Source organism: Sorex fumeus, unplaced genomic scaffold (assembly GCF_029834395.1).
Source record: "Sorex fumeus unplaced genomic scaffold, SorFum_2.1 ptg000063l, whole genome shotgun sequence".
Lineage (NCBI taxonomy): Eukaryota > Metazoa > Chordata > Mammalia > Eulipotyphla > Soricidae > Sorex > Sorex fumeus.
In genome coordinates this window covers 61,541,875-61,565,680 of record NW_026606120.1, presented here as the reverse complement: position 1 = coordinate 61,565,680, position 23,806 = coordinate 61,541,875, and the positions used below count along the sequence as shown (strand labels likewise).

The 23,806-nt window shown below is 56.1% G+C and overlaps 2 protein-coding genes across 2 annotated transcripts; one reads left to right on the top strand and one right to left on the bottom strand.

Moving 5' to 3' along the window:
• Positions 1-2,554: 2,554 nt before the first annotated feature.
• On the top strand, positions 2,555-9,597 carry EPX (eosinophil peroxidase). Its single transcript, XM_056126534.1, has 13 exons — positions 2,555-2,681; positions 2,794-2,887; positions 3,065-3,297; positions 3,447-3,588; positions 3,674-3,803; positions 3,944-4,081; positions 4,121-4,201; positions 4,968-5,286; positions 6,339-6,499; positions 6,761-7,016; positions 7,376-7,546; positions 8,939-9,176; positions 9,396-9,597. The coding sequence occupies exons 1-13, from the start codon at positions 2,555-2,557 to the stop codon at positions 9,595-9,597; spliced, it is 2,292 nt and encodes a 763-aa protein (XP_055982509.1).
• An 894-nt stretch (positions 9,598-10,491) lies between these two features.
• MKS1 (MKS transition zone complex subunit 1) lies at positions 10,492-20,891 on the bottom strand. Its single transcript, XM_056127757.1, has 18 exons — positions 20,758-20,891; positions 20,346-20,455; positions 18,862-18,932; positions 18,179-18,334; positions 17,087-17,184; positions 16,782-16,910; positions 16,417-16,521; positions 15,795-15,903; positions 15,260-15,316; positions 14,215-14,257; positions 13,890-13,955; positions 12,434-12,504; positions 12,088-12,157; positions 11,896-12,003; positions 11,280-11,413; positions 10,858-10,940; positions 10,682-10,779; positions 10,492-10,605 (listed from the first exon to the last, which is right to left on the bottom strand). The coding sequence occupies exons 1-18, from the start codon at positions 20,835-20,837 to the stop codon at positions 10,514-10,516; spliced, it is 1,680 nt and encodes a 559-aa protein (XP_055983732.1). The 5' UTR covers positions 20,838-20,891; the 3' UTR covers positions 10,492-10,513.
• Between the last annotated feature and the right edge of the window lie 2,915 nt (positions 20,892-23,806).

The window sequence follows — 23,806 nt, the reverse complement described above, 5'->3', positions numbered from 1 at the left end:
TCTACTCTAGGCATCAAAGGTCACAAGGAAAAAATAGGAAATTCTCTAGCCCATAGGGAGATGAGAAGTAGGTTTATAGCCTCAGAGAGCTTTCTTTACAGATTAACAACAACAACAAAAATAATAAGAAGAAGAAAAATTACTAAAAAGAGACTCAATTCCTTCAGGCAAAGTTTTTACTAGTGGCAAGCAGAAAGTTGGGCCAGACATGCAGCACCTCAGCAATGGCATTTGAAGCTGTGAGCACTGAACTTTGCATTGTCTGTAAAGGCTGCTTGCATCCCATGCTTCTCTATGAGCCTCTTTCGAGACGGGTCTAAATCCTGGAGACTCCAGCTGAGATAGGAATAAGAGCAGAAAACATACCTGATACTATTTCTACACTTGCTGACTGCAGACCCTCGGACTTCACTCCCTGTACCACACACGGCTCCCTGAGTACCACCAGGTGAAGCCCAAAGCCTCCCTTTCCTTCCTGAAATAAGAATTTCCTCAGCACTATTGTATTCACCTGAGAATACATCATGCATTTCGTTCTTGTAACAATAAAATGAACATTTCTTTTCCTGAAACCATTGAAATACTGCCATTATTTCAGTCCTGTAATTTTGGAGGTTGGTCCTTTGGGTTTGGTTTTATTTTCTTATAGTGTATGCAAAACATTCAAATCTTATGATAACGGGTTCCCCCATCTTAGTGGGAAGCAGCAGATTCATCTATTGTGACCTTCATGAAGGCAAAATCATGAGACTGGACGAGGTCTTTGTCCTCTGCTGCCTGGTCCACAAAGAGTGAACTTGGTCTCTCATCTTCACAAATAACTGTAGGGCGGCTCTCACACACCATTCCCAGGTTCTACTAGACTGAGATTGTGTCTAGCAAGTGAAAGTTTAGCCAGCGAATGTTCTTATGCTTTCTACAGACACCAGCAGCTCAATTTTTTTTGGGGGGTGGTGAGGGGCACACCTGGTGATGCTCAGGGGTTACTCTTGGTTTTGCACTCAGGAATATGGCCATGCTCAGGGGACCATATGGGTTGCTGGGAATGGAAGCTAGATCGGCTGTGTGCAGATTTTGGAACTAGTTAATGAGACAGAATGAAAATAGGATTATTTCAGGCAAGATCAAGGTTCCCATTTGACTGACTTAGAAAGAGACCCCTCCCTGATGAAGATCAAGTTTCAAACAGGGTTTGAAGGCAGAAGAGGCTCTATCTGCTGTACTATTGCTCTGGCTCAAATTATTTTTTTAACCCAATATGGACATCATAAATTTTAATGACAAGTGACATTTGTTCCATTGTCTGGTGCATGCTTGTATGGCTCCTCTGCTTTTGTTTTTGCTTCCCAGTGCTTATGGTCTGGTAAACAGAAATGAATTTAAACTTTAATGGTTTTTGGCAGGGCAGCAGAGAACTTGCCTTCCATGTCTGGATTTGTCCTGACATTGTGAAATGAGAGGGATGAGACGGAAACAGAGACATTGGAGTCAATCTTCAAGACTGGGCTGGGAATATGCAAGTCATTCAACACTATATTCAAACTTGTCCAAGTCAGGTGAAGTTGCTTGAGAAGTCCAAGGAGAAACCAAGAAATTTGTGATATATATGCACAAAGGAAAGAATATGCAGCTCTAGGAAAGAATAAAATCATGCAATTTGCAGCATTATGGATGGAACTAGAGGATATCATGGTGAGTGGTCAGTTGTAAGGACAGGGATAGATACAGAATGAGCTCTCTCCAGTGGGAATTAAAGATACACAGCAAGGGAGCAACAAAGGGCCAAAGGCAACACAATGAGAGAATTGATCCACACAATAGAGGGAGGGGCTTGGGATGGAGGGGTCTTGGGGTTCTTCGGAGAGGGAGGGGGCTACACAGTTGCTGGGTGTGGCGCTGGAATTATCTGCATTAATAAACCAGTATTCATGCATTGTAAACCACAAAAATCTCAATAAAAATATTTTTTCTTTTTAAAATACCAGGATGCTATCTGTTATACTCACTGCACTCATATGGTGAATCTGACCCAAGCTCAGATGGTCTTGAAAAGATTCACGATGTAATTATGAATACTAGTTTTTAAAAGTATTTTACCACTTTAGAGCTTTTTCTTTGAAAAAAATTGAAAATGACCATTTTTGATGGTAACAGCAGCGTATAAAAGTATATGTGTGGGGGGAAAAATGCTGAAAAGTGCTGGAAATATCTGGTTTGGGAGTTTTTGGAACTAGTTAATGAGACAGAAAAGAAAGGATTATTTCAGGCAAGATCAAGGTTCTTGTTTGATTGACTTAGCATAAGACCCCTCCCTGACGAAGCCCAAGTTCCAAACAGGGTCTGAAGGCAGGAGGGGCTCTAAGAGGGGCGGGGTTTCTGAGACCCAAGTGCCCCACCCTCAGCCCAGGAGGGGTACAAAAGGCCCTTCGCAGCTCTTCCCAGAGTAGAGCTGAGAGGAGAGCAGAGAGGAGCAGAGCAGAGCAGAGCAGAGCAGAGCAGAGAGCAGCAGCGAAGAAGAGAGCAGAGCTCAGAGGACAGCAGCCCCGACAGCAGGATGCGGGTGTGGGAGGCTCACCTCGCTCCATCTCGAAGTACCCTGGCAGAGCTGAGGCTGCTCCTGGCCCTGGCGGGGGTCCTGGCCACCTTGATCCTGGCCCAGCCCTGTGAGGGCAGTGCCCCAGGTACTATAACAAGGAGGGTGGCGTGGCATGGGAGGGGGATATTGGCTCTGGGAAGCTGCACTGGGGTTCACAGCCTCCCTGGGCTCTGACGACCCCCTTTCCCTTGGAACAGCAGCTCCTGGGAAATTGGCACCTTCAGTCCTTCGCACCTACGTGGCAGAGGCTGAGTTGCTGCTGGAAGCCTCCTATGACGGGATACAGAGGAGGTGAGGCTGGGGCCTGCCAGGTTGGGAAGTGGATGGAGTGCTCATACACGCACCCTGTCCCAGGCACCCTGGGGTGGGCCCCTGTGGAAGAGCGCCTTTTCTGTCAGCTGTGTCCTGACTGCCCGTGGCTGGACGGGGGCTTCTAGTTCCAGCGCTCACGCTCCCTTTTCCATGCAGCACTGAACAGGAGTATCCCAGCAGCTCAGCAGGACCCGCAGAAGGACCCACAGAAGGACCCGCAGAAGGACCCGCAGAAGGACCCGCAGAAGGACCCGCAGATGAAAACCACCAGCAGCGGGTGTTACCTGCCCCTGGGATGGCCCTGAGGGCCACCTTCTATCTGCGTGTGGCCCTGGGGCTGCCGCAAGGAAAGGGCCTGGCACAGGAGTCCGACTCCATCCGCATCACTGGTCAGTGCTCCCCACTGAGCCCCAGGCCTACCAACACCTGGGCTGGAGGAAGCCATGTGGGAGGCTGGAACGCACCTTGGGGGTGGAACGGAACACTCAAGGAGGGCTTGGAACCCCAAACTCAGGCCCGGCACCCTGTCCTCCCACAGGAGTGCTGACGAAGCCTCAGCTGCCTCCGCCGCCCCCGGCCAATGGCTGTGCAGACCAGGATGAGGAGCAGGAGCAGGATGAGGACCAGGATGAGCAATGCAGTGACCAGTATCGGACCATCACTGGGAGATGCAACAACAAGTGGGTGTCCAGGGCTGTAGTTGAGCTGGGACCCCCTTCCACAAGCCCCGACCCTCCTGCTGACCCTGTTCATCTGCTCCTGCAGGAGGAGACCATGGCTGGGGGCCTCCAACCAGGCCCTGGCCCGCTGGCTGCCAGCTGAGTACGAGGACGGGCGGGCGTTCCCCTTGGGCTGGACTCCGGGCAAGAGGCACAATGGTTTTGTCCTTCCTCTGGTGAGTGGGTGCTAGGAGTGTCCAGGAACAAGGGCTACCAGACAGTGGGGTGTCTTGTAAATGGGGAGGGGACCCCAATGAGAAAGGGGTCGGGCAGGGCCCAAGAGTCCAAGGCCCACTCTGACTCATCTTCCCCTCAGGTCCGGGACGTCTCCAACAGGATCGTGCACTTCCCCAGCTCGAGGCTTACCTCTGACCCAGGCCGGTCTCTCATGTTCCCCCACTGGGGCCAGTTCCTCCTCTATGACTTGGCCTTCTCCCCCGAGTCTCCAGCCGGAGTGAACTACATGCCCAATCATGACCTGTTTATGTCCAAGTCTTCATTGGGAGAGGAGATCGTGACAGGAGCCGATTGCTACACGACTTGTGCCCGGCTGCCCCCCTGCTTCCCCATTGAGGTACCCACCTATGTCCCAGCCTCCCTGGGGTAGAGGGCTGGGGGGCGGTGGGGACGAGTCACCCAGGAGCTCTGTGCTAGGTACCCCGTCTGAGGCTGGGGACAGAGACAAGGAGCGGGGTCTAGAGGAGCCTAGTCTGTGTTTGGGGATCTGGGCCTTGAGTGGGGTCTGCAGGGAGCAGAAGCCCCTTCTGCCCCTGCCAACCCCCTTCCCCCCCACACACATGCTAAATACCTAGGGAGACCTCACTGCAGGGCGTGGGGGCTTGGTCATTCATTGGTTGGTTCCCCTCCCAGCCACCTCATCTATTCCTGACCTTGAGGGTGCAGAGCCCCCAATCTCCCTCTGACCCTTAGCTCTTGATCTTCATGTGATCAAGTGCAGCCAATGGCACCTCCAAGCTTACTGACCTTCCCCCACGGGCATCTGTACCTTGAGCACTGGCTGTCTCAGCTTCAGGGGGTATAGAGCAATGGGCATAGAGGGGCCAGAAGGAATTTCCACAGCACAGGCTCAAGGTCAGGGGGAGGGACAAAAGCACCCGCACTCCTCTTCTCTGAGTTTCCATTCACAAAGAAGGGTGGAAGAGAAGGTGTCTGCAGGGTCCTGCTCCAGGATGCCAGGCACGAGGGTACTCACGCTTCCCTGCTGATAGGTGAGGTGTGAGTGACTGGAGGGCTCCCTGGAGGAGCTAGGTTTAGACACCCTGGGGACCGAGCAAGAGCTGTGAGCGTGCCCGGGTGCCAGGAACTCTTCTCCCACCCAGATCCCGCCCGATGACCCGCGCCTCAGGACCCCCGGGGACTGCCTGCCCTTCTTCCGCTCGCTGCCCTGGCACGCAGAGAACGGGAGCCGGGTCCGGGAGCAGAGGAACGAGCGCAGCTCCTTCCTGGACGCCAGCATGGTGTACGGCAGCGAGGCCAGCCTGGCTCGGCGGCTGCGCAACCTCACGGACGAGCACGGGCTGCTGGCCGTCAACCAGGTGTTCCGCGACGGGGACCGCGCGCTGCTGCCCTTCGACAACGTGCTGGGCGACCCCTGCGTGCTCAGCAACCGAACTGCGCGCATCCCCTGCTTCCTGGCAGGTGAGACCCAGGAAGGGGCGGGGCGGGGCGGGGCGGGTGGAGTCGGGCCTCGCTACAGAGCCCATGAGAGCCCAGGAGCCCTTGTGCTGGGCCTGGGATGGACACGGATGGACGGCAGGAAGGGTGCTCAGCGAGGCCCGGGGTGACCCGAGAGGACCCTCGGCTGTGTCCTGGCTACGTGCCTGTGCGGGGCAGCCTCCCTTCGAGGATGAGTCAGAAGGCTGCCCCAGTTCTAATTCAAAGTCCACCTATTGTTCCTGCACGGGCTCCATGTGCCTCTGCAGGCTTGGCTAGGCCAGAAAAGGCTTCCCCGCCCCCGACCCGCAGGTGACAGCGGCCTCCAGGGACTGGCAGAGAGTGCGCCTCCCGCTGGTCTCAGGGACCCTCCTAGGGGAGGACGCCCGCCTGCACTTGCTGCTGGGACAAGTCACGCTGGGGAGGAGGATGGTTTGCGGTTGTGAGATGATTTCAGGGTCATCTCCCAACCTTTGAGCTGCTGTGGCAGGGAGGGGTGACTGGCACGCTGATTTTCCAAGGGGCCAAATGAGGCCCAGGCCAGAGCCAGTGAAGCCGGAGCCCAGAGGGTCAGAGTGGCTATCCAGGGATTGCTGGGGTCACTGAGGATCCAGCTGAGCTGACTTTTTCTGTCCTGAACTACCTGTGCGGGGCAGCCCCCACTGGCCCCAGACTGGTCCCTCCCTGTGATCCTGGCAGATCAGCTGCCTTGAGTATGGGGCAGGAGGGCCCAGGCAAAGAGGGTGTGTCTGGAGCCCAGGAGCCATGGGGAAGGCCTGTGCTTGCCTGGCGGCTCCTAAAAGTGCCTGACCGGAGCAGCAGGCTCTGCCCGCCTTGCACCTGCCTCTTCTCCCGACTTGGGGGAGCAGCTGATGGCTCTGGGCAGAGACAGTCTGTGGCCGGTACCAGTTTCTGGGCAACTGTCCCCCTGAGCCAGGGGCATCTCCCCACTCAACCTGAACTGTGGCTGGGGGCCTGAGCCTGCCTGGCAGCAGGAAGGCCTTTCTCCATGTGCGACTCTGAATGGGCCTTTCCAGGTGATCCCCGAGCCAGCGACACCCCCGAGATGGCGGCCCTGCACACCCTGTTCCTACGAGAACACAACCGGCTGGCCACGGAGCTGAGGCGCCTGAACCCTGGCTGGAGCGGGGACCAGCTGTACCAAGAGGCGCGCAAGATCGTGGGCGCCACGGTCCAGGTGGGGGCGGCAGAGAGCCAGGGCCAGAAGAGCTGGGGTGGGGGGGTGAGATGCAGCTGCCCTGCTGGACACAAGCTGGGGGTGCTGGTCAGCCCAGGGAGGAGGGGTCCCAGATCCCCGGCCTGGAGGGGACCTGGGTGTGATGAGGAGGGAGAGGGTCCAGTGGCTCTCCCCAGGGCGTAGCTCTGTCCACGGTTATGGGGCGGTCGTGCTGGGGGTGCTGGCACGGGGCTCACGTGGGGTTCCTGCCTCCTCTTCCAGATCATCACGTACCGCGACTTCCTGCCGCTGCTTCTGGGCCCGCTCCGTGCTGCACGGACTCTGGGGCCCTATCAGGGCTACTGCCCCAGCGAGGACCCACGGGTGGCCAACGTCTTTACCCTGACCTCGAGCTTCAGCCACATGATGCTGCAGCCCTTCGTGATGCGCCTGGACAGCCAGTATCAGGCCTCCGGCCCTGAACCTCGCGTGCCCCTCAGTGCCAACTTCTTTGCCACCTGGCGCGTGGTATACCAAGGTGTGTGGGTCTCCAGGCAGAGGGATGCGGGGCGATGGGAGGGGGTTACTTGTCCTCTCCAGGCGACCCCACTGACTCAGCAGGTCAGGACTTGGCCTGAAGTAGGACGTGACTGACAGACCAGGAGGATAGAAGGGCCTGGAAGGGCCTGAAAGCAGGTCCTCCCCTCTGCCTAGACATGGGACAGGTGACCCCTTGACTGGGGCCCAGCCCCCTGAATCCACCAGACCCTCTGTTTTGCTGCCACTTGCCATGGCAGATGTACGACTGGTGGTTCAGCTGGGATCAGCCTGGCAGCCCATGATAAGGCAAGGACAGTGCCCGGCCCAACCCGAGCCCCCCGTCTTGTCCCACTGCAGGTGGCATCGACCCCATCCTCCGAGGCCTCATGGCCACCCCTGCCAAGCTGAATCAGCAGGACTCCATGATGGTCGACGAGCTCCGGGAACGGCTGTTTGAGCGCCTGAGCAAGATTGGGATGGACCTGGCAGCTCTCCACATGCAGCGCGGTCGAGATCACGGCATCCCGGGTGAGGGACCCCCGACCCCCAGGCTGCAGCTCAGTGGTGGTGGTGGTGGTGGGGTAGAGAAAGAGACTCAGAGGGAAGAGACTTGGGTGCCCCCTTAGTCACTAGCACCTTGGAGGGGACGAAGGCGCTGGGGTTGGGGGTGGTCACCCCAGGTAGATGCGATCAGGCAGGCCTGCACTAGGGGCTGGGCTGTGGGTTCAAGACCTGGACAAGTCTGGGTCAGAGGGGAGGGCAGGACAGCAGGCCTGTCTGACAAGAGAAAGCAGCAGGTTGAGAGACAGGGACAGAGAATCCCTTCTGCTCATTTTATCCCTGAAGAAAATTGGGGGCTTGGGTGGAAAAAGAGAGAGCTAAGGGATGCCTGAAGCTGAGGCGCCCCGAGTTAGTGTTATTGTCTGGGATGTTCAGGGTGTCAGTGGTGCATTTTCTCTCCCTCCTGGGAAGACCCAGGTTTGGGGTGTGGAGGGCAGAGTCCCTCCCCGCTAGGACAGTTCCAGAAGGACTCTCAGGCTGCAGGTCCAGGGCTGGCTTAGGGGAGGCCGACCAAGCCTGGGCTGCCAGGAGCAGGTGAATCAGGTCAAGGTTTCCGAGCTGTAGGTGAGGATGGGGCAGAAGCACCCTCCAGGGACATGAGAAGCAGCTGTGGCAGCAGGTGTAGCCAGGAGATGAGCTAGAGGACTGGGCCCAGGCCACGAGCCCGGGAGGACAGTCAGACTCATCAGCAAATGTTCCTGGTCTTCCCCTGTTCAGTGGGGACCAGGGGGCAGCTAGGTGCCCCATGTCCATGGCTGTGAGGGGTGAGCTGGGCTGCAGGCCCCTGGGACTGGCCCTCCCAGCACTCAGGCCCTGAGTAGCTGCTTCCTGCTTTCACTTGGGCGCCCCCTGCTGGGAAGCCGCGAATCCACACTGGGCAGTGCAGTGCCTGAGTCCCCTCCTGCCCTACCTGTGGCCTCCAAGCTGACCCAGAGGAATTGTACTGCCCATGGCCCACCTCAGCAGGGCGGCTTGAAACCTGCTGGTTTTTGCTCCATCTGTTCAGTCCTTTCAGCATTCTGCGGACCCGAGAGAGGCTGGGAAGAGAGAACTAGTCTCGTGGTCCTACCGTCTCAGTTGCCCTAATGAAGGCACTTGAGCCCATCACAGACTGGATCAGGACTAGTGTGGGTTCAAGAGGCCCTGCGTGGGGGACACCATCCTCGCTGAGATACCCAAGAGCCCGGGCTGTGTACTGTCTTACATTCTCCAATGGTGGTTTGGTATCTGGATGGCACAGGGTCTGGTACCAGCAGGGATGGGGTTCTGGCTCAGGGCCTGACCACCGCCCTTGTCTGGAAGGGTCTCATGGGAGGGCAGTGGGGGAAGACTCTGACAGTGCTCCCTGCCTTCCCTCAGGGTACAACGCCTGGAGGCGTTTCTGTGGCCTCTCCCAGCCCCACACCCTGGCTCAGCTCAGCCTGGTGCTGAAAAACCCGGTCTTGGCCAAAGAGTTCCTGGAGCTGTATGGGACGGCCGACAACATCGACCTGTGGATCGGGGCCATGGCGGAGCCCGTCTTGCCAGGAGCCCGCGTGGGGCCTCTTCTGGCTTGTCTGCTGGAGAAGCAGTTCCACAGGATCCGCAGTGGGGACAGGTGAGGACCCTGCCCGCACACCTGACACTGGGTCTTTCCAGCTCCCACTCCCAGGTTCCCAGGATCCAACTGCTGGAGGCTGCTCTCGGGGAGCACACCCTGCTGGGCCATACTGACAGGGCCAGGCTGCCCTGCCCTGCTGAAGGCCTGGAATCAGAGGCAGACAGGACTGCTGCCAGTGTCAGTCCTCAGAGCCTCTCCATCTCATCTTCCCTGCAGGTTCTGGTGGCAGAAGCCGGGCGTCTTCACAGAGCAACAGCGGCAGGCCCTGAGCAACATTTCCCTGTCTTCGGTTCTGTGCGACAACACGGGCATCAGCACCGTGTCCAAGGACCCATTTAAGGGCGGAAGCTACCCCCAGGACTTTGTGAACTGCAGCCACATCCCCAGACTGGACCTGTCCGCCTGGGCGGGCCATTGAGGCCTCTGTAGGTATGGGGGGGCAGAGAGTGAGGCCCCTGTGAGTATGGGTGACCAGGGAGGCCTCTGTAGTTTGGGGGGCCCAGTGAGCTCTCTGAAGATAAGGGGGGGCTGCTCCTAACCCGGTATGTGGTGCTGAGGCAGGCTGAGCTCTGGCAGGAGGGGCCTCAGACCCACGCTCTCCTCCCCATGCTTCAGGGCCACTGGAGCACCCGCTGACACCTGCCTCAGAGGCTTTGCCTGAATGAGAGAATCTCCACAAAGACTGATGGAGATGCCTTAGGCAGGCACGGTGGATTCTCCAGACCAGCCAGAACTGAGCAGATAAACAGAAGAGACTCTGTATAAAAAGCTCTTTAATGTACGAAAGACCCCCAATAAAAGGTATCAGACCCCATTCACATACGGCTGTTCATTTTACATCCTGCCTTTGGGGATCATTCCTGCTGGTGCTGGGGAATGCACTACTGGCCTTGGCCAGTGTAAGGCAAGTGCCAGGTGAACCTACTCTCTGGCAGAAAGTGCTGCATTGATCCACAGACAGACGCACCATGGAGGTCACTTTGCACCCCTGCCCCTGGAGTGGGGAGTCTGAGACTCTGGGCCGGAATTTGAGCTCTCTGGCCAGCTGCCTCTTATCCCTGGGACTGGGGCTACTGTATGGGACAGAACTCAAGAGGGGACCCCAAAATGGCTCCACCCCAGGGTCCGAGTTGTTGGCCCACCCCTTCAGAAACCCCAACATGAGGGGGATGGGAAGAGGGAGGGTTCCCTGCTGTTTCAAGGAGGGAGAGGACCTCCTGTGGGTCCGAGGAAGGTGGGCCCCTCCAGGGCCACTGCTCCTCACACAAGCAATGAGGTTGAGCCGGGCTCAGGGCATATGCTGAGCTTCAGTGTCCAAATCGGCAGACCTTGGGCTAGGAGACCAGGGTTCCCGAGGGGCTCACTAAGTCCGCGGGGAGGCTCTCTCGGGCCTCCTGCATGCGGCGCCGGGCTCTCTGGAAGGCCTCTGCAGGGAGATGGGACGGGTGGTCAGCAGCCCTGGCCAAGAGGGCTGGGAACACGCCACGGGGGCGGGCACCTACCAAGCACCGCGTGAACCGAGCTCTGCTGGTTGAAGCCCTCCAGCCGGTCCAGCACGCTCTGCATCCTCCTGCGGAGGGAACGCGATTCCAGGAAGGCCCTGCAGGGGAGGCAGACAGGAAGTGAGGGGGCAGGACACCCGGGATCCAGGGGCCACAGGGCCAAGGGCGGGACCCACCTGGACTGCTGCAGACAGTGCAGACGGAAGGTGACGGTGCCCGTGGTCTCCGTGCGCAGCCCGAATCGGCTCAGCCGCTGCCCCTGAGGAAATGGGGAACAGCCTCAGGGTGCACCCTCTAGCTGCCCCTGCTGGGGTGGGTGCCCAATCCCCACCCCACTCCTGGGAAGCCCCCAGAAGAGCACCCCCAACTGCCCTCGACTCCACACCACCAGCCGCCAGTCCTGGGGGCCAGAGCAGTTTCCTGGGACCCCCTAGGAGCAACATTCACACTCCTGCTGGCGCTGGCCAGAAGCAAGGGTTGGGCCAAGGTGAAGCCCCATCCAGTCCAGGGCCTTCAAGCCATCCCGCCTTTTCCCGGAAGTACCTCGCCCCGGGAGGTACCTCGCCCCCGCAGGATATGTCCCCAACATCACGGTCACCTTGAAGGTTCCGGGGATCCGCACATAGGAGATGTCCTCCAGTTCTAGAGACCCACCAATGAAAAACCGCCTCAGCTCGGCCACCGTGCCGGGCTCCAGTGGCCTCCATGTGGGGACCGTCAGCGTGTGGGAACCTGTGCAGGGACAGAGTGTGACTGGGGGTCAAGCCAGGGCTCCCTCACAGACTGCGGCCCAGACTTCGGTCCAGCGGCGCTGTGACAACAGGTGCCCCTGCAGCTGACCGAGGTGCTGGAGGGCCCTGGAAACACGTCTCAGCTCTTCCCGCTGCTCCCGGAAACCAGGGATGACTCTCCTGTCCCCAGCCCTTGCTGCCCCTGTGCTGACAGTGTCCCTCACTCCACCTTAGGCACTGAGAACTGGTGTCACGCTCTGTGCCAGTCTGGCCCTCAGCTGGGAACAGGATGTCACCCCAAAGTCCCTGGTGTTCTGTCCTTCCAAGCACCCCAGAGTCCCGGGCCGCACCACCCGTCTCTGAGGGCCGCACACGTCAGAGAGACGCAGGGCAGGTCCCCACACACGAGCTGCCCTTTGCTCAGGTCCCCCAGGAGCTGTGCATGGACAGTCCAGTCTGCCCGAGGGGTGGCGCAGCGGTCACCTGGGGTGGTGGGCAAAACCACAGCACCGTAGCCCTCCACACGGTACCGCTGCCAGGAGTCCAGGGACAGCACCTCACAGTAGAGCACCGGCCACTCCAGGGCAGCATCTGTGAGCAGGAAAGGCTCAAGGTCACGCACCTCCCCTGGGGGCTCCGAGCCGGCCCCAGCCACTGCCCCTGAGCCCAACTCACCTTCAGCTCCGTCCTGCTGCAGGAAGAAGGCCTCCCATGAGAAAGGGCAGGAGAAGTGTGCCACCTTGTCCTGGAGGATGGACAGTGTCCCGAGACAAAGACTCTCCACGTGGGGGGCAATGACCCTTCCTGGGGAACCCGCCCAACTCCTGCTCCAGGTGGGAACAGGAGACGGAGGGGCAGGGACACCAGGACAAGCTGTTCTACACCAAAGACAGGGGTGGAGCTGGGCCAGGCACCCCGCAGAGTCCACCCTGAGCCTGGCCTGGCTGAGGGTTTCAGGGACATCACGGCCACCACGCCCAGCCCAGCCCCATCCCCACCAGGAACTCCCTCCCTGCCATACCATTCCCACAGACTTGGTGACGCAGGTCTGTGTCATTCCTGAGAGCTGATGGACATCGGGGCTTGACCAGTCTGGAAGGAAAAGGCCGTTGAGAGCGAGGGCACCGGGGAGGGGTTGATCAGGGACATGGGCCGGGTTTCTCACACACCCGCTCCCAGCTGGGCAGTCAGTCCTGGTCACCTCACACTTCCCTAGCTGTCCACGGTTCCTTGGATATCTCTGAGACATCTCATTGACTGGGAAGAAAAAAGCCCAGATGCGTGGAGCGAGTACTTCAGTCAGTACTGAGTTGAGTAACTCCAAATATAAGTGGGGCCAGGGCCACTAATTTAGATTGTGACTGTGCCTCCAAGTTTTGTGACTATAAGCTAAGAGACACAAATTCTCTGTTGAAAGCCCGATCTAGTGATGGAACATGTGCAACTGCGCAGAAGAGGGAGTAAGAGAGGACAGAGCGGTAGGTCAGAAAGACAGTGCTGCCCGAGGCGAGACAGGAGCTGGGCAGAGAGTCCAGAATGTTGCTTGGACTCTCTGCTGAAGGGTTTGGGGCAGCTCCCAGGCCCTGGGGAGGGGGTCGGGCTGCAGGAGCTGGGAAAAGTATGGGACCAGGGTTGCTGGCAACAAGCTGAAATTATGTCACAGTCATTGTACTGTAGGCATAATAAGCAGGGTATGGGTGAGGCAGGATGGACTGTGGGGTCTCAGATCATCATCACAGGGATAGTAACAGAGGTCACTGAAGATGAGGACAGACAAAGGCCAGAGGGAAAAGTAAGGGTCTCTGTTGCATAAAAAGAATACTGAAGCCTAGAGTGGTCCAAGATAGATGGACAAGAGAGATTTGCAGAAGATAGTTTGGACCAAGACAGACTGGCCCCAAGAGATTGGCCCCAGATAGTTTTGTCCAAGATAGATTGACCCCAGATATATAAAAAAAAAAAAATACTGAAGCCATGGAATGAACTGGTGCCACTGGAAAGGTATGTGTTTATGTGTATGTGTGTGTGTTTGTTGTAAGTGTGTGTGTGTGTGTGAGAGAGAGAGAGAGAGAGAGAGAGAGAGAGAGAGAGAGAGAGACAGACAGACAGACAGAGACAGAGACAGACACAATGAGACAGAGACAGAGGGAGAAAACCAGGCCTAGGCTCAGCCCAGCTGCCCGGAGTTTCACATCAACAGGAAGCAGCCACAGAGGCTGAGGAGCCAACCCCCAAGCGACACGGAGCCAAGAGAAGACTTCCAGTGAGGAAAGTGAAGCCTCAAGTGATTCTCAGAGACCAAGGAAGGGGAACGCGGGAAGCCCCACAGGATCTGCCAACTGGGATGGGACGTGACCTATGACCCTTGAGAGGCAGAGCAGCAGGGTTAGAGGCGGAGAAGGGAAAGCAGGAAGCGGGACTACAGGCCTCTCAAAAACTATGAGAATGGGCACAGAAAGGCTCTGCCTCTTACTTACTGGAGGCTGGCAGCTCCACGAAGAAGTGAACATAGAGATTGTCATACTCGTAGCCTTGGGCTGAGACTAAGAGAACAAGAAAGGCCACATCAGTTTATGCTCCGGGCACCTCAGTGGACCAACACCTACCGGGCCTCCCCAGCCCTGCCTGGAAGCAAACACCTCAGTGCCAGGAACTGCTGAGCGCCCAGGGGAGATGCTGGTTGACTTTCTGAGCACTGTAGACTCTCAACCCCACAGGGAGGGATCGGGGGTGGGGGGGTACCGCCCAGCTTACCTGCCCATGAGTGAGGGAGAGAGCACACCCCTCAGACAAGACACTTACCCACCTCTCCATTCACAAAGAGCCGTAGCGCACCAGGGATGGGCTGAGTGAAGAAGGGGTGACCGATGAAAGATGAGGGAGGCCACTCCTGACCCTCCCCCAAAGGCCCGACCATAGAGGTCACACTGGTTCCTCTGTATGGAGCGTCCTCCCCACATCCTCCCCACCCGGCGGCTTTCCCACAGAGCTGCTTCCTTCCACCTGTCACTGGTCAGGCAGGGAAGAAGGGCCAAGGGCAGGAGTGTAGGGGAACCTGAGAACAGCAACAGGAAAACTACAGTGTCCCGTGGGACAGAGGGTCCCTGAGCTTCCAGAGGACCCAGGGCAGAAACCAGTGAGACAAGGTCCCCCTAGCAGGATGTGTGTGTGTGTCTCCTCAAATGGTCTGACTGACAACATCAACAACAGTGGTGGCTATCGTAGTATGTGAAGACCAAGAAGTTCATTTTCCTGAGGGGAGGAGGCCACAGGGGTGTGAATTCCTCTCTCTCCACCAAGAACCAGAACTCCCCCAAGCGGGGACACAAGCCAACAAAGAATAACTAACTTAAGCGGCTTCTTTGGAGGTCCAAATTATCTCACAATTATAAGGGACAGTGTTCCCTGTCTACAGGACACCAAGGGAAAACATCCAGATGAAGCTCTAGGAAGACATTTCTTCTCATCATATTTAGTTTCGAATTGATTCAAACGCCAGAGGTGAAAAATTACCAGATACACACTAAAATGACCAGAGTTTAGAGAACAGTAAGAGAAAATCCCTTATGCTTCTCTCCCACCCCAGACCTGACTCACTGCAGCCACCCAAACTCGCTCCCTGGACTGACCCTACGTGGTGTGTGCGGATACCCTCGGCCCTTCCCTACCACACAGAGAGAGTGTCAACACAGAGCCTGAAAACACCAGCAGGGTCACATTGCTCGGGCCACACTTGCTTCCGTCTGACACCAAAGGTCAGGTGTGGGGGCCTCTCGGAGCTCTACGACTCAGCCCTCCAGAGCAGCCCACCGGACCCAGCCTGCCGGCTGCAAGAGCGACTACTCACCATCTCAAAGTCAGTGCCCACCAGGCTGTTGAGATACTCCTTGTGCCGGCCATAAAGCTGAGGAAACAAATCAAATGAAAGCTCAGGAGTGACCTGGTGGGATCAGGGCTCCCTGGGGAAATGAAGAAACCAAGGGAAAGGGCGCTGGGCTAGGCCTGACCATGAAAGTGAAGCAGAAGTACCAGTGGCCAAGGATCGAACCATCCCAGATCCCCAACCTCATATCATTCAGGTTCTCAGACAGGGGACCCACTGCTAAGATGCAGGGACGAAGGGGTGGCACCTCATCAGGCTGCAGCGCAGTCTCGGGGAGATAAAGGGGAGGACTCGGCATCACGCAAGGCAGAGCCCACACATGGCCCCCATGATTCCACTGTTCCTACACCTGCACTGTCAGAGCATCAGAGATGGCGGGGCGGGTCACTAGGCCTCCTCACGCAGCACGGACCATGTTGGGGACGGGCCCTCTGCCGACCCCCTCATCCGGACCCGGCACCGGCACTGAGGCCCATCCCCGGCACAGACCAGCTCTCACATCCTTGAACACGCGCTGTTCCCGCTCCTCCTCTTCCTGCTGCGCCAGCGCAGACACGTTGTCGACCGTGTACTTCCACAGCTCCTGCTTCTCCCCCTCAGTCTCGATTCTGTTGGGGCAAAGGCACACATGGACCGTGACTGGGAACCAATGGGGGCACCAGACAGTGCCCCAGTGACCAGGCCTGCAGGCCGCGCTCCATCAGAACCCAACATCACGGCAGTGAGCAGAGGGATGGGGGTGTGGCCCCAGGCTGGACTCATGGAGCAATCCCCCAACACGGTCACCGAGAAACCTAAAGCCCAACGGTTTGGGGCTGTTTCTCCCCTGAAACCAGCATCCTCGTTAGAGCTTTTCTTCCTTTTCCTTTCTTGGCATGCCGGCATTCGATTCTGGATCCGCACATGTGGTCCAGATTCTTTCCACCTCACAGTCTGTTGCTCTCAGAACCGGGCAAAGGAACCAGCCGGCCCATCTCTAGCAGAAACCAGGACCCGGAACAGATGGGACCCATGGCTGGGCATGGAAACCGTCCACCAGGGAAAGGAGCTCTGAGCCTCTCAGGCAGGCACAGCGGAGCCCAGCCAGGAACATGGCCCAACGGCCCCAGCTTCCTCCTTACCTGTAGGGGCCCTTGAGGCCGGAGAAGTCGGGTTTGACCGTGATGACGCCGTTGCTGTCCACCTTCAGGGTACACAGGACGTGTTCGTACTTCCTGTAGCCCAGCCTAGAACATAGCAGAGGCGCACTCAGACTCAGCGGGGCTGCTCACCCCCAGCACCAGGGAGCCACACTCAGCCCCGCCAGGGCAGGTCACGGCTGCAGCAACACAACACCTCCGAAGTGTCTTCTGGGCCGAGCACAACAGACACAAGGAACGGAGAATCCCTTCCTCCACAGAACCAGGAGGATGGAATCAGGCCAGAGGTGGGGGGGGAGGGGGGGAGAGGAGGTGGCTGGAAGGGAGCCGTGAGATGCCTCACTCACTTTCCAGAGGGCCCCAGGTCGGCCATGATGTACATCGTCTGCATGGGCGTGTTGAGCACATGGCTGCTCCTGACAAAGTCTTCTGAAGGCTCCCAGGTGATGATGCGGGACTTGAGGAGGCCGCCCTCCCTAGCACACACCAGGCCAGGGTCACTTCCCACCCCAACAGGCCCCGGAAATGCTGGAGGAGGCGGCGGGGGGGGTACTCCGAGGGAGGGGAGGCCCAGTGCTGGAGGAAGCGCTGGTGTGGACAAACCGAAACACCGGCCAGGAAGGACCATGTGCCCCTGAGCCCCCACACTCACATCCCTCGCCTGTCCTGCCGGCGCCGCCTGACATTGGCCATTCGCTCCACCAAGAACGATGGCACCTCGTGCTCTGCGGTGGTCATTTTCTGACAGTGCTGGGGAAAGAGCAGCCCTGGCTCAGCCCTCCGGTCAGTGTCCCGCGCACAGAGAGCTGAAGGCAGGGTCTGACCTCAGAATCTAGGCCTGGGCCTCAGAGGAACAGACCTTCACAGGCACGCCCAGAGCAGAGGGGGATGGGCACAAGGGTCCAAACCCAACCCTGTCACACTCTGGTCTGCCCCAGGCTGCAGCAGTGTGTCGGCCTCTGCCTGGGCCTACACAGGCCTGCAGTCTTGGCAAAATTGGCAACAAAACGCCAGTGAGTGGTGTGGGGAGGCTGACGCTCACAACAGGCCAGGAGACGCCAAAGGACACAAAGGACTCTGTGCGGAGCTTTGAGAGGAGACCGAGCACAGCTGTCACTACATTCACATTTCCCCAAGACTACCCACAGGCCATGCGCTGCTGACCCACAGCTCTCTCCATCACAGCAGCAACTTTCAACAACCCTGACACCTGCTCCAGCACAGATCTGCAAGGGCAGAGACCACAATCAGAGGCATCTGATTCACCCTCCCCGGAGCACTTTCAAATCTCTGAGAAAAGGGAGCGCGTAAAAAGGGACTAACCGAGTATAAGACAATCCATGATGCTGGGGTCAGATGGGCAAACAGGACCGGTCCACACCCTGAGACTGCACTGAATTCCTCTTCAAACCCATGCAATGCTGAGGCCAAATCCCACCACGAACTCTCTCTTCATGGCTCCACACCTCATCTATAGGTTCCAGCTCAAATGCCAGAAGGAAACCAGCCCGGGGGCTGCTTCTCCCCTTAGCAGCGTCCAGTCTATCATCAGAGAAACTGCCAGCCCCCACTGCTGTCTAGCTGGTACCCATGGAGAGGCTGCCGTGCTCTGCACTGCCCTCTCCACTCTGCTTGGCTACAAAGAGCACCAGACACAACACCTTGATACAGAAACAGGCAGTGAAGGGGCAAGACCCAGGGAGGCAGAGGAGAAGGACGTTAGGGGACCTGGGCAGAGCAATACCTCCTCCAGGCTGGTGTATCTGTCGGAGTCCGTGTAGGTAAAGATGCGCCTGTTCTTCCTGCCCCCCGAGCCCTCCAGCTTCAGGATCTCCTGCCGGTACTGATGATCCAAGGGGCTCTGGCAGGCACCTTCATTTTGGTACAGATCCACTTCGAACTGAGCTCATAAAGAAACACATCTGACTGAGAAACATCACACTTATGTTTCCTCGGCTGCTCAATGAAATCTGCCCTACAGGTATGATGAGACCGTACAGGTCCGGAGTCAGTTCCGGTTTATCTGTACCCATTTTCCCATGGTGGAGACACAGCCTAGTCGGGGTGCAGGGAGAATAGGGGAGCAGGGATGCTGAAGATGGGCATCTGGGGATTGTTCTCTTCTGGAAGGCTGATGTCTAGGCAAGGGGGCCAAGTAAATAATCCAAGGAAATCTGGGGCCAAAGAGATTGTGAATTCCAAGTCTGCAGTAAAAGGTGGCATGTGACCCAGACAGGGAACAGACCGGTCTGTGAGCAGGATGCTGGGCATGTTGGTTGCTAGGTTACGTACCCACAGTAACACACAAGGGGGGCTCTAAAGTCCTACAACCTCTTACAACTCAGTCTGATAAGATCCATCTCAAGAATCTTCCCCCACCAGGGGCCAAGGGCAGGGACATGCAGCAGACGAGGGACACGTGCTCACCTGGCTGAAGAGCTTCTCCTGCCACCCAATCTCGACCTCCTCCTTTTCATCTTCATCAGGCCGGTGGCCACCTTCAGAGAAAACAAGGAGATAGATGTCTGAGGTAAATCAGCACCACTCCTCGCTCTGCACTTGCTTACAACTAAAGCTTCAGGCTTTCCACCAAAGCAGCTGGGCGCCAGTGAACAATTAAGTACTCTACACAAAGCTTAGAAGGCCACGGATATGCGGAGAATCTGAAATTAGGCCCCAAGAAGTGCTCTTCTCTCCTCTGATCTGAATGAAACCAAATGGTCACGGAAGGCTTTCGTGTACTTCAGCCACAGACCCTGAAGTGCAATTCTTCCATCCTGACTGTTTCCACTGACTTAGAAAGGTACCCTGGCATGGCACGTTTGGTCATGAATGCCCCTGAGTCATATATTTAGCTTCAAACACACTGTGATTACAAGAGAGTTGCAGTCAAAGGAAAGCAGGAAAACAAATAAGTGATTATTTAAAGAAACTGATTAGAACGTAGCCCTGGCTGAGTATGCTTTTTCAGAGACAAGTGCTCAAAATCTACTGCCCACATTTTTACGAGAACCATTTTCAAACGGATACGATAAAAGTAGAAACCCCAGAACTAGCAAAGTATCAGGTCCTCTATCCTCATCGTCCTGACTTCCACATAAGGCAATTTTCAAGCACATAGATTTTGTGAACATCCCACTTTTCCAAGAAGACCCCAACTTAACAGCCCTTTTTAAAATGATTTGTTTATATTTAGAATGTGGTTGACCTTGACATAGCACAGCAGGTCGGGCCTTTGCCTTGCACGCAACCCACTGCACAGACCCAGGTTCGATTCCTCCGTCCCTCTCAGAGAGCCCGGCAAGCTACCAAGAGTATCTCGCCCGCCGGGCAAAGCCTGGCAAGCTTCCCCTGAGCGTATTCAATATGCCAAACACAGTAACAACAAGTCTCACAATGGAGACAGTACTGTGCACGCTAGAGCAAAGCGATGAACAACAGGAGAACAGTGCTACAGTGCTTTAGGGTGTGGACCACTATGCCCTGACCAAAAAAACAAATGCTATGGTATTATTTGGATATCCATGGAAATTTCTAAACATTCTGAAATCACACTCTGTAACACTTGAGACTATTCCTTGTTTACACTCAACAACTAGCATTTCTCAATACCATCTCTAACGGAGGGTGGTTTCACTGCACTACTTTTGACCACAGTTCAGATGAGTATCCTGAGGGCAGGAATCGCCTCTTCCTTCTCCCACTTGCACCCACAGAATCATGTGAGGAGGTCTGGACCTCAAGCCTGGCTGCCACACTTCCCACCCACGGGCCCGTGGCTCTGTGCAGGCGCTCGGGCCCCGTGGCCTTTCCTTGCAGTCCAGCCCTGGCTCTGCGGGGTCTGACCAGGTGGGCACCCGCCCAGCCCCTTGCCCACACCCCAAGGGGCCTCATCTCCCCCAGACACCCACTGGCTGTTGCTTGGGGCCACAAGGCGGCCAAGCCCAGGAGGTCCTTCCCGGCCTGGGCAGCGGGCGGGTCTCGAAGGAAGGCGCTGGCGGTCACTCTCTGCAGGTGGACGCTGTCGGGAAGGAGGGTCAGGAGATGAAGGCGGGAACAGGGTGCCGCGAGCACTGGGGAGCGCGCGCAGAGGAGCGAGAGGAGGCAGCGGGGCGCGGGGTGCTAGGGCGGACAGTGATGCTAAGCGGCGCGGGCTCGATGCTGGGGGGCAACGGGCCCTGAGGGGCGCCCTGGGGGCTGGACGCGGCGCGTGCACGGGAGTCGGCGGGGTGGGGGGTGAGGGGGGGCGGCGGGAGTGAGCGACGCAGACGCAGGAGTCCACTGGGCCGGAAGGACACGGTCGGGGCTGGGGCGCGGGGCTACCGGAGGCGCAGGTTGCGCACAGGGTCCCGGGAGCGGTAAACGGCCTCGCCGGTGTCGGAGCTCCAGGCCGCTGCCGCCATGATTGCCGCGCCGGCCGCCCCGCCCCCGGCTCCCGGGCAACGCGGCCGCGGTCGTGCGCGCCCCCGCCCCCCGCGCCCCGCCTCCCCGCGCGCCCTCGTGCGGGGGGGGGGTCACGTGACCTGGCCCTAGTCAGGCTCTGGGCCCAGGCTTGGCCTGCAGCATAGCTGCTCATCAGCGGGACCAGCAGAGTTCGCCTCCACAGCGGGCTGGGTGCGCTTTACAAAGGGAAGGTGAAGAGGAAGGCAGCGGGACCGGTTGGCAGAGCCTTGGGCCCCTCCAAAGAGATTCAGCTCCAGGGTGGTGGGTGCTAGACCCTGAAGCCCAGGCTGACGTTGGCTCCTTTCCCCCCCTGCCCACGCTCCCTTCCATCACCGTGTCCCAGTTAAGATCTCCCACCTGAAGGCCATTGTTCAAGAGGCAATGGTTGCTGCAGGGGAGAAAAAGTTATCCGGGTGGCAACCTGACAAGTCTGAGGTTCATGTCACAATAGAACAAAAACCTGCCACTGGCAAGTCAGTCGGAAGAAATTCCAGGTCATGGCCACTTCAGGAGGAAGTCCTGTCTCCAACCATCCCGGCTGGCATCAGGGTCAGCGAATCCTCAGGGAGGATGCTGTTTTCCTTGGAACACGTTGGAACTACTCCCGTTGCCAAGAAACAACATGTTAGCCGTAAGCAATCTTTCCAGAGGGTCTTGAGGATTGTTCTCTGAGGATGAGACGTTCCTTGGAGGAAAATTCTCAGGAGCTCTTGTTTTCTCTACCTCCATTCCATCCCAGTCCCACAAGGGTACCTGGACCTGGTTCAACACTCCACACAGTGCATGAGAACCTCACTTGGGATGGAGAGACTGGGCCAAGACCCGGTGGGAGGAAGTGATCATAGGTGATAGATTTATTAGGAAGAGGATAGAGTCACTTTGGGTGGGGCACTCAGGTCACACCATTCCTTCTGGGTCAGGGAATGTGGCAGCACCTGCTCAGATAGGAGAATATATTCCGGAAGAAAGAAAAAGGATCCTCAGGTTGATACTCACTGAACCAGAGAAAGTGAAAACAAGGAAGCTAATAGCATAGCATGGAAAGAAACAGTCCTATTATTAAACTCTTTTTTTTTGTCCTGTGTGTCTTAGTTCCAGATTTTTAAGATCTTGGATACTGCACTGTCCTCCTGTAAAACTAACCAAGTGCCACTTAAAATTCATACTTATTTGGCATGTCAAAGGCAAGGCACACCATGCTTTAAGTTCTCTTCTTGGCCCCTGGGAACGCCAACAGTTGTCAGTCTTTTAGGGAAATTGTCCTCTGAACTCAGGGATCTCATTCCAGTTTGATTATGTGCCCTGCCTAGGACTCATCATAACACCTTTTATTTTATATTTAATATAGCCTTATACTTTGTTTACATTATGTCAAATCTTCATAGAAAGCTTTTGATGGCTATTTTATTTCTTTTTCACCAGTAAATTGATTAAAGCAAGACTTAAGGAGTTTGTTAAAGTTCTTTTCATAACTGGGGAAGAAACCTGCATTTCAGTCTCAGTTTGCATGTGTATGTCCATGTGTGTGTGTGTGTGTGTGTGTGTGTGTGTGTGTGTGTTTGAGGGGCACAAGGCAGTGATCAAGACTTACTCCTAGCCTTGCATTCAGGTGTCATTCTTGGTTATGTGTGAGGACCAGAAAGTACCTTACTCCACTGTACTATATCTCTGGCCCCTTAGTCTATTTTTTTCTTTTCTTATATTTATTTATTGGATCGCTGTGGGGAAAGTTACAAAGCTTTCAGGTTTAAGTCTCAGTCATTCAATGATCAAACACATTTCCCTTCACCAGTACTTATTTTTTACCACCAAGAACCCCAATATACCCCCTCCCACCCCTCCCAATGCCTGTGAGGCAGATGATTTCTACTTAACTCTCTCTACTTTGATTACATTCATTATTTCGACAAAAGATGCACCATTATTGTTTAGAATTTCCCCCCAACAATCAGAATTGCTGAAAAGGCATTGTGAAATAATTTGTTTTCTATAGCTGGTTATGAGAACCATATGATGTCACGAGGCCGCAATAGTGGCCATGAGGTTTTGGATTTCTGATATTTTACTAGGTAAGTCAGGAGGGATTTCTGCAAAGAGCCAGATAATTATGAGATTGGTTTCTGTGTTTCTGGTGTTATGGCTGTGCCGGAGAGCCACTCGTGGGGGGCAACTTGTGACCTCAGTAGAGCATGAAGCATTAGTCTTAGTTTTTAAATCAAAACCTCTTCCACTGTGCCTTCAGTCTCCTACCAATTCATACCACTGGAACAAACAACTCCAGGCAGGTGATGTCTCAGTGGAGGAGTACGTGGCTTACATGTATGTGACTCTGGGTTCTGATCCCTGGATCTCATCATCTGCCTGAATATGGGGTAGCTCCCACACACCCTTGAGTTTAGGTACAAAATAAAAATGAAAAACATACACTGTTTTGGGGGGCAGAGAGATAGAACAGCAGTTAAGGCCCTTGCCTTGTATGCAGCTGACCCAAGTCTCCTGGGAATCACCAGGAGTAATTCCTGAGCATCACCAAGTATGACCCTAAAAACAAAAGCAAAACACAGAACAAAATACACAAATAGAAAACCTAATACTTTTTCTTTATTTTTTCTCCTTCCCCCTTCATTATTGTTAATGTTGTTGTGGCAATGACAGGGGTTACATATGTGCCTGGCTATACTGATCATCAAGGGTTGCAGTCATGGTGCCAAAACTTGTTAGAGAGAAAAAAGAGATTTTTTAATAACATTTCAAGGGGTGATCTATTGGCAAGATAGAAAAATTTCTAAAATAAATGATGACCCAGGGACATCACTGCTGAGCTTGCAGCAATGGAAGGATGACAAAGGATCAGTATAAACAAACATATGCCCATAAATTGCACACACAGCCTCAGTGAAACGGGCAAGTTCCTGGAAAGAAACTCCCA

Bases quoted from the DNA above. Each gene is read 5' to 3' on its own strand.
- EPX (XM_056126534.1), top strand. From the start codon at position 2,555: ATGCGGGTGTGGGAGGCTCACCTCGCTCCATCTCGAAGTACCCTGGCA. The intron at 3,298-3,446 runs GTCAGTGCTCCC...GTCCTCCCACAG, and splicing joins CGACTCCATCCGCATCACTG to GAGTGCTGACGAAGCCTCAG. The intron at 3,804-3,943 runs GTGAGTGGGTGC...TCTTCCCCTCAG, and splicing joins ATGGTTTTGTCCTTCCTCTG to GTCCGGGACGTCTCCAACAG.
- MKS1 (XM_056127757.1), bottom strand. From the start codon at position 20,837: ATGGCGGCAGCGGCCTGGAGCTCCGACACCGGCGAGGCCGTTTACCGC. The intron at 18,335-18,861 runs GTGAGCACGTGT...TTATGAGCTCAG, and splicing joins AGGAGAAGCTCTTCAGCCAG to TTCGAAGTGGATCTGTACCA. The intron at 17,185-18,178 runs GTATTGCTCTGC...CTCTTTCCCCAG, and splicing joins GATACACCAGCCTGGAGGAG to CACTGTCAGAAAATGACCAC.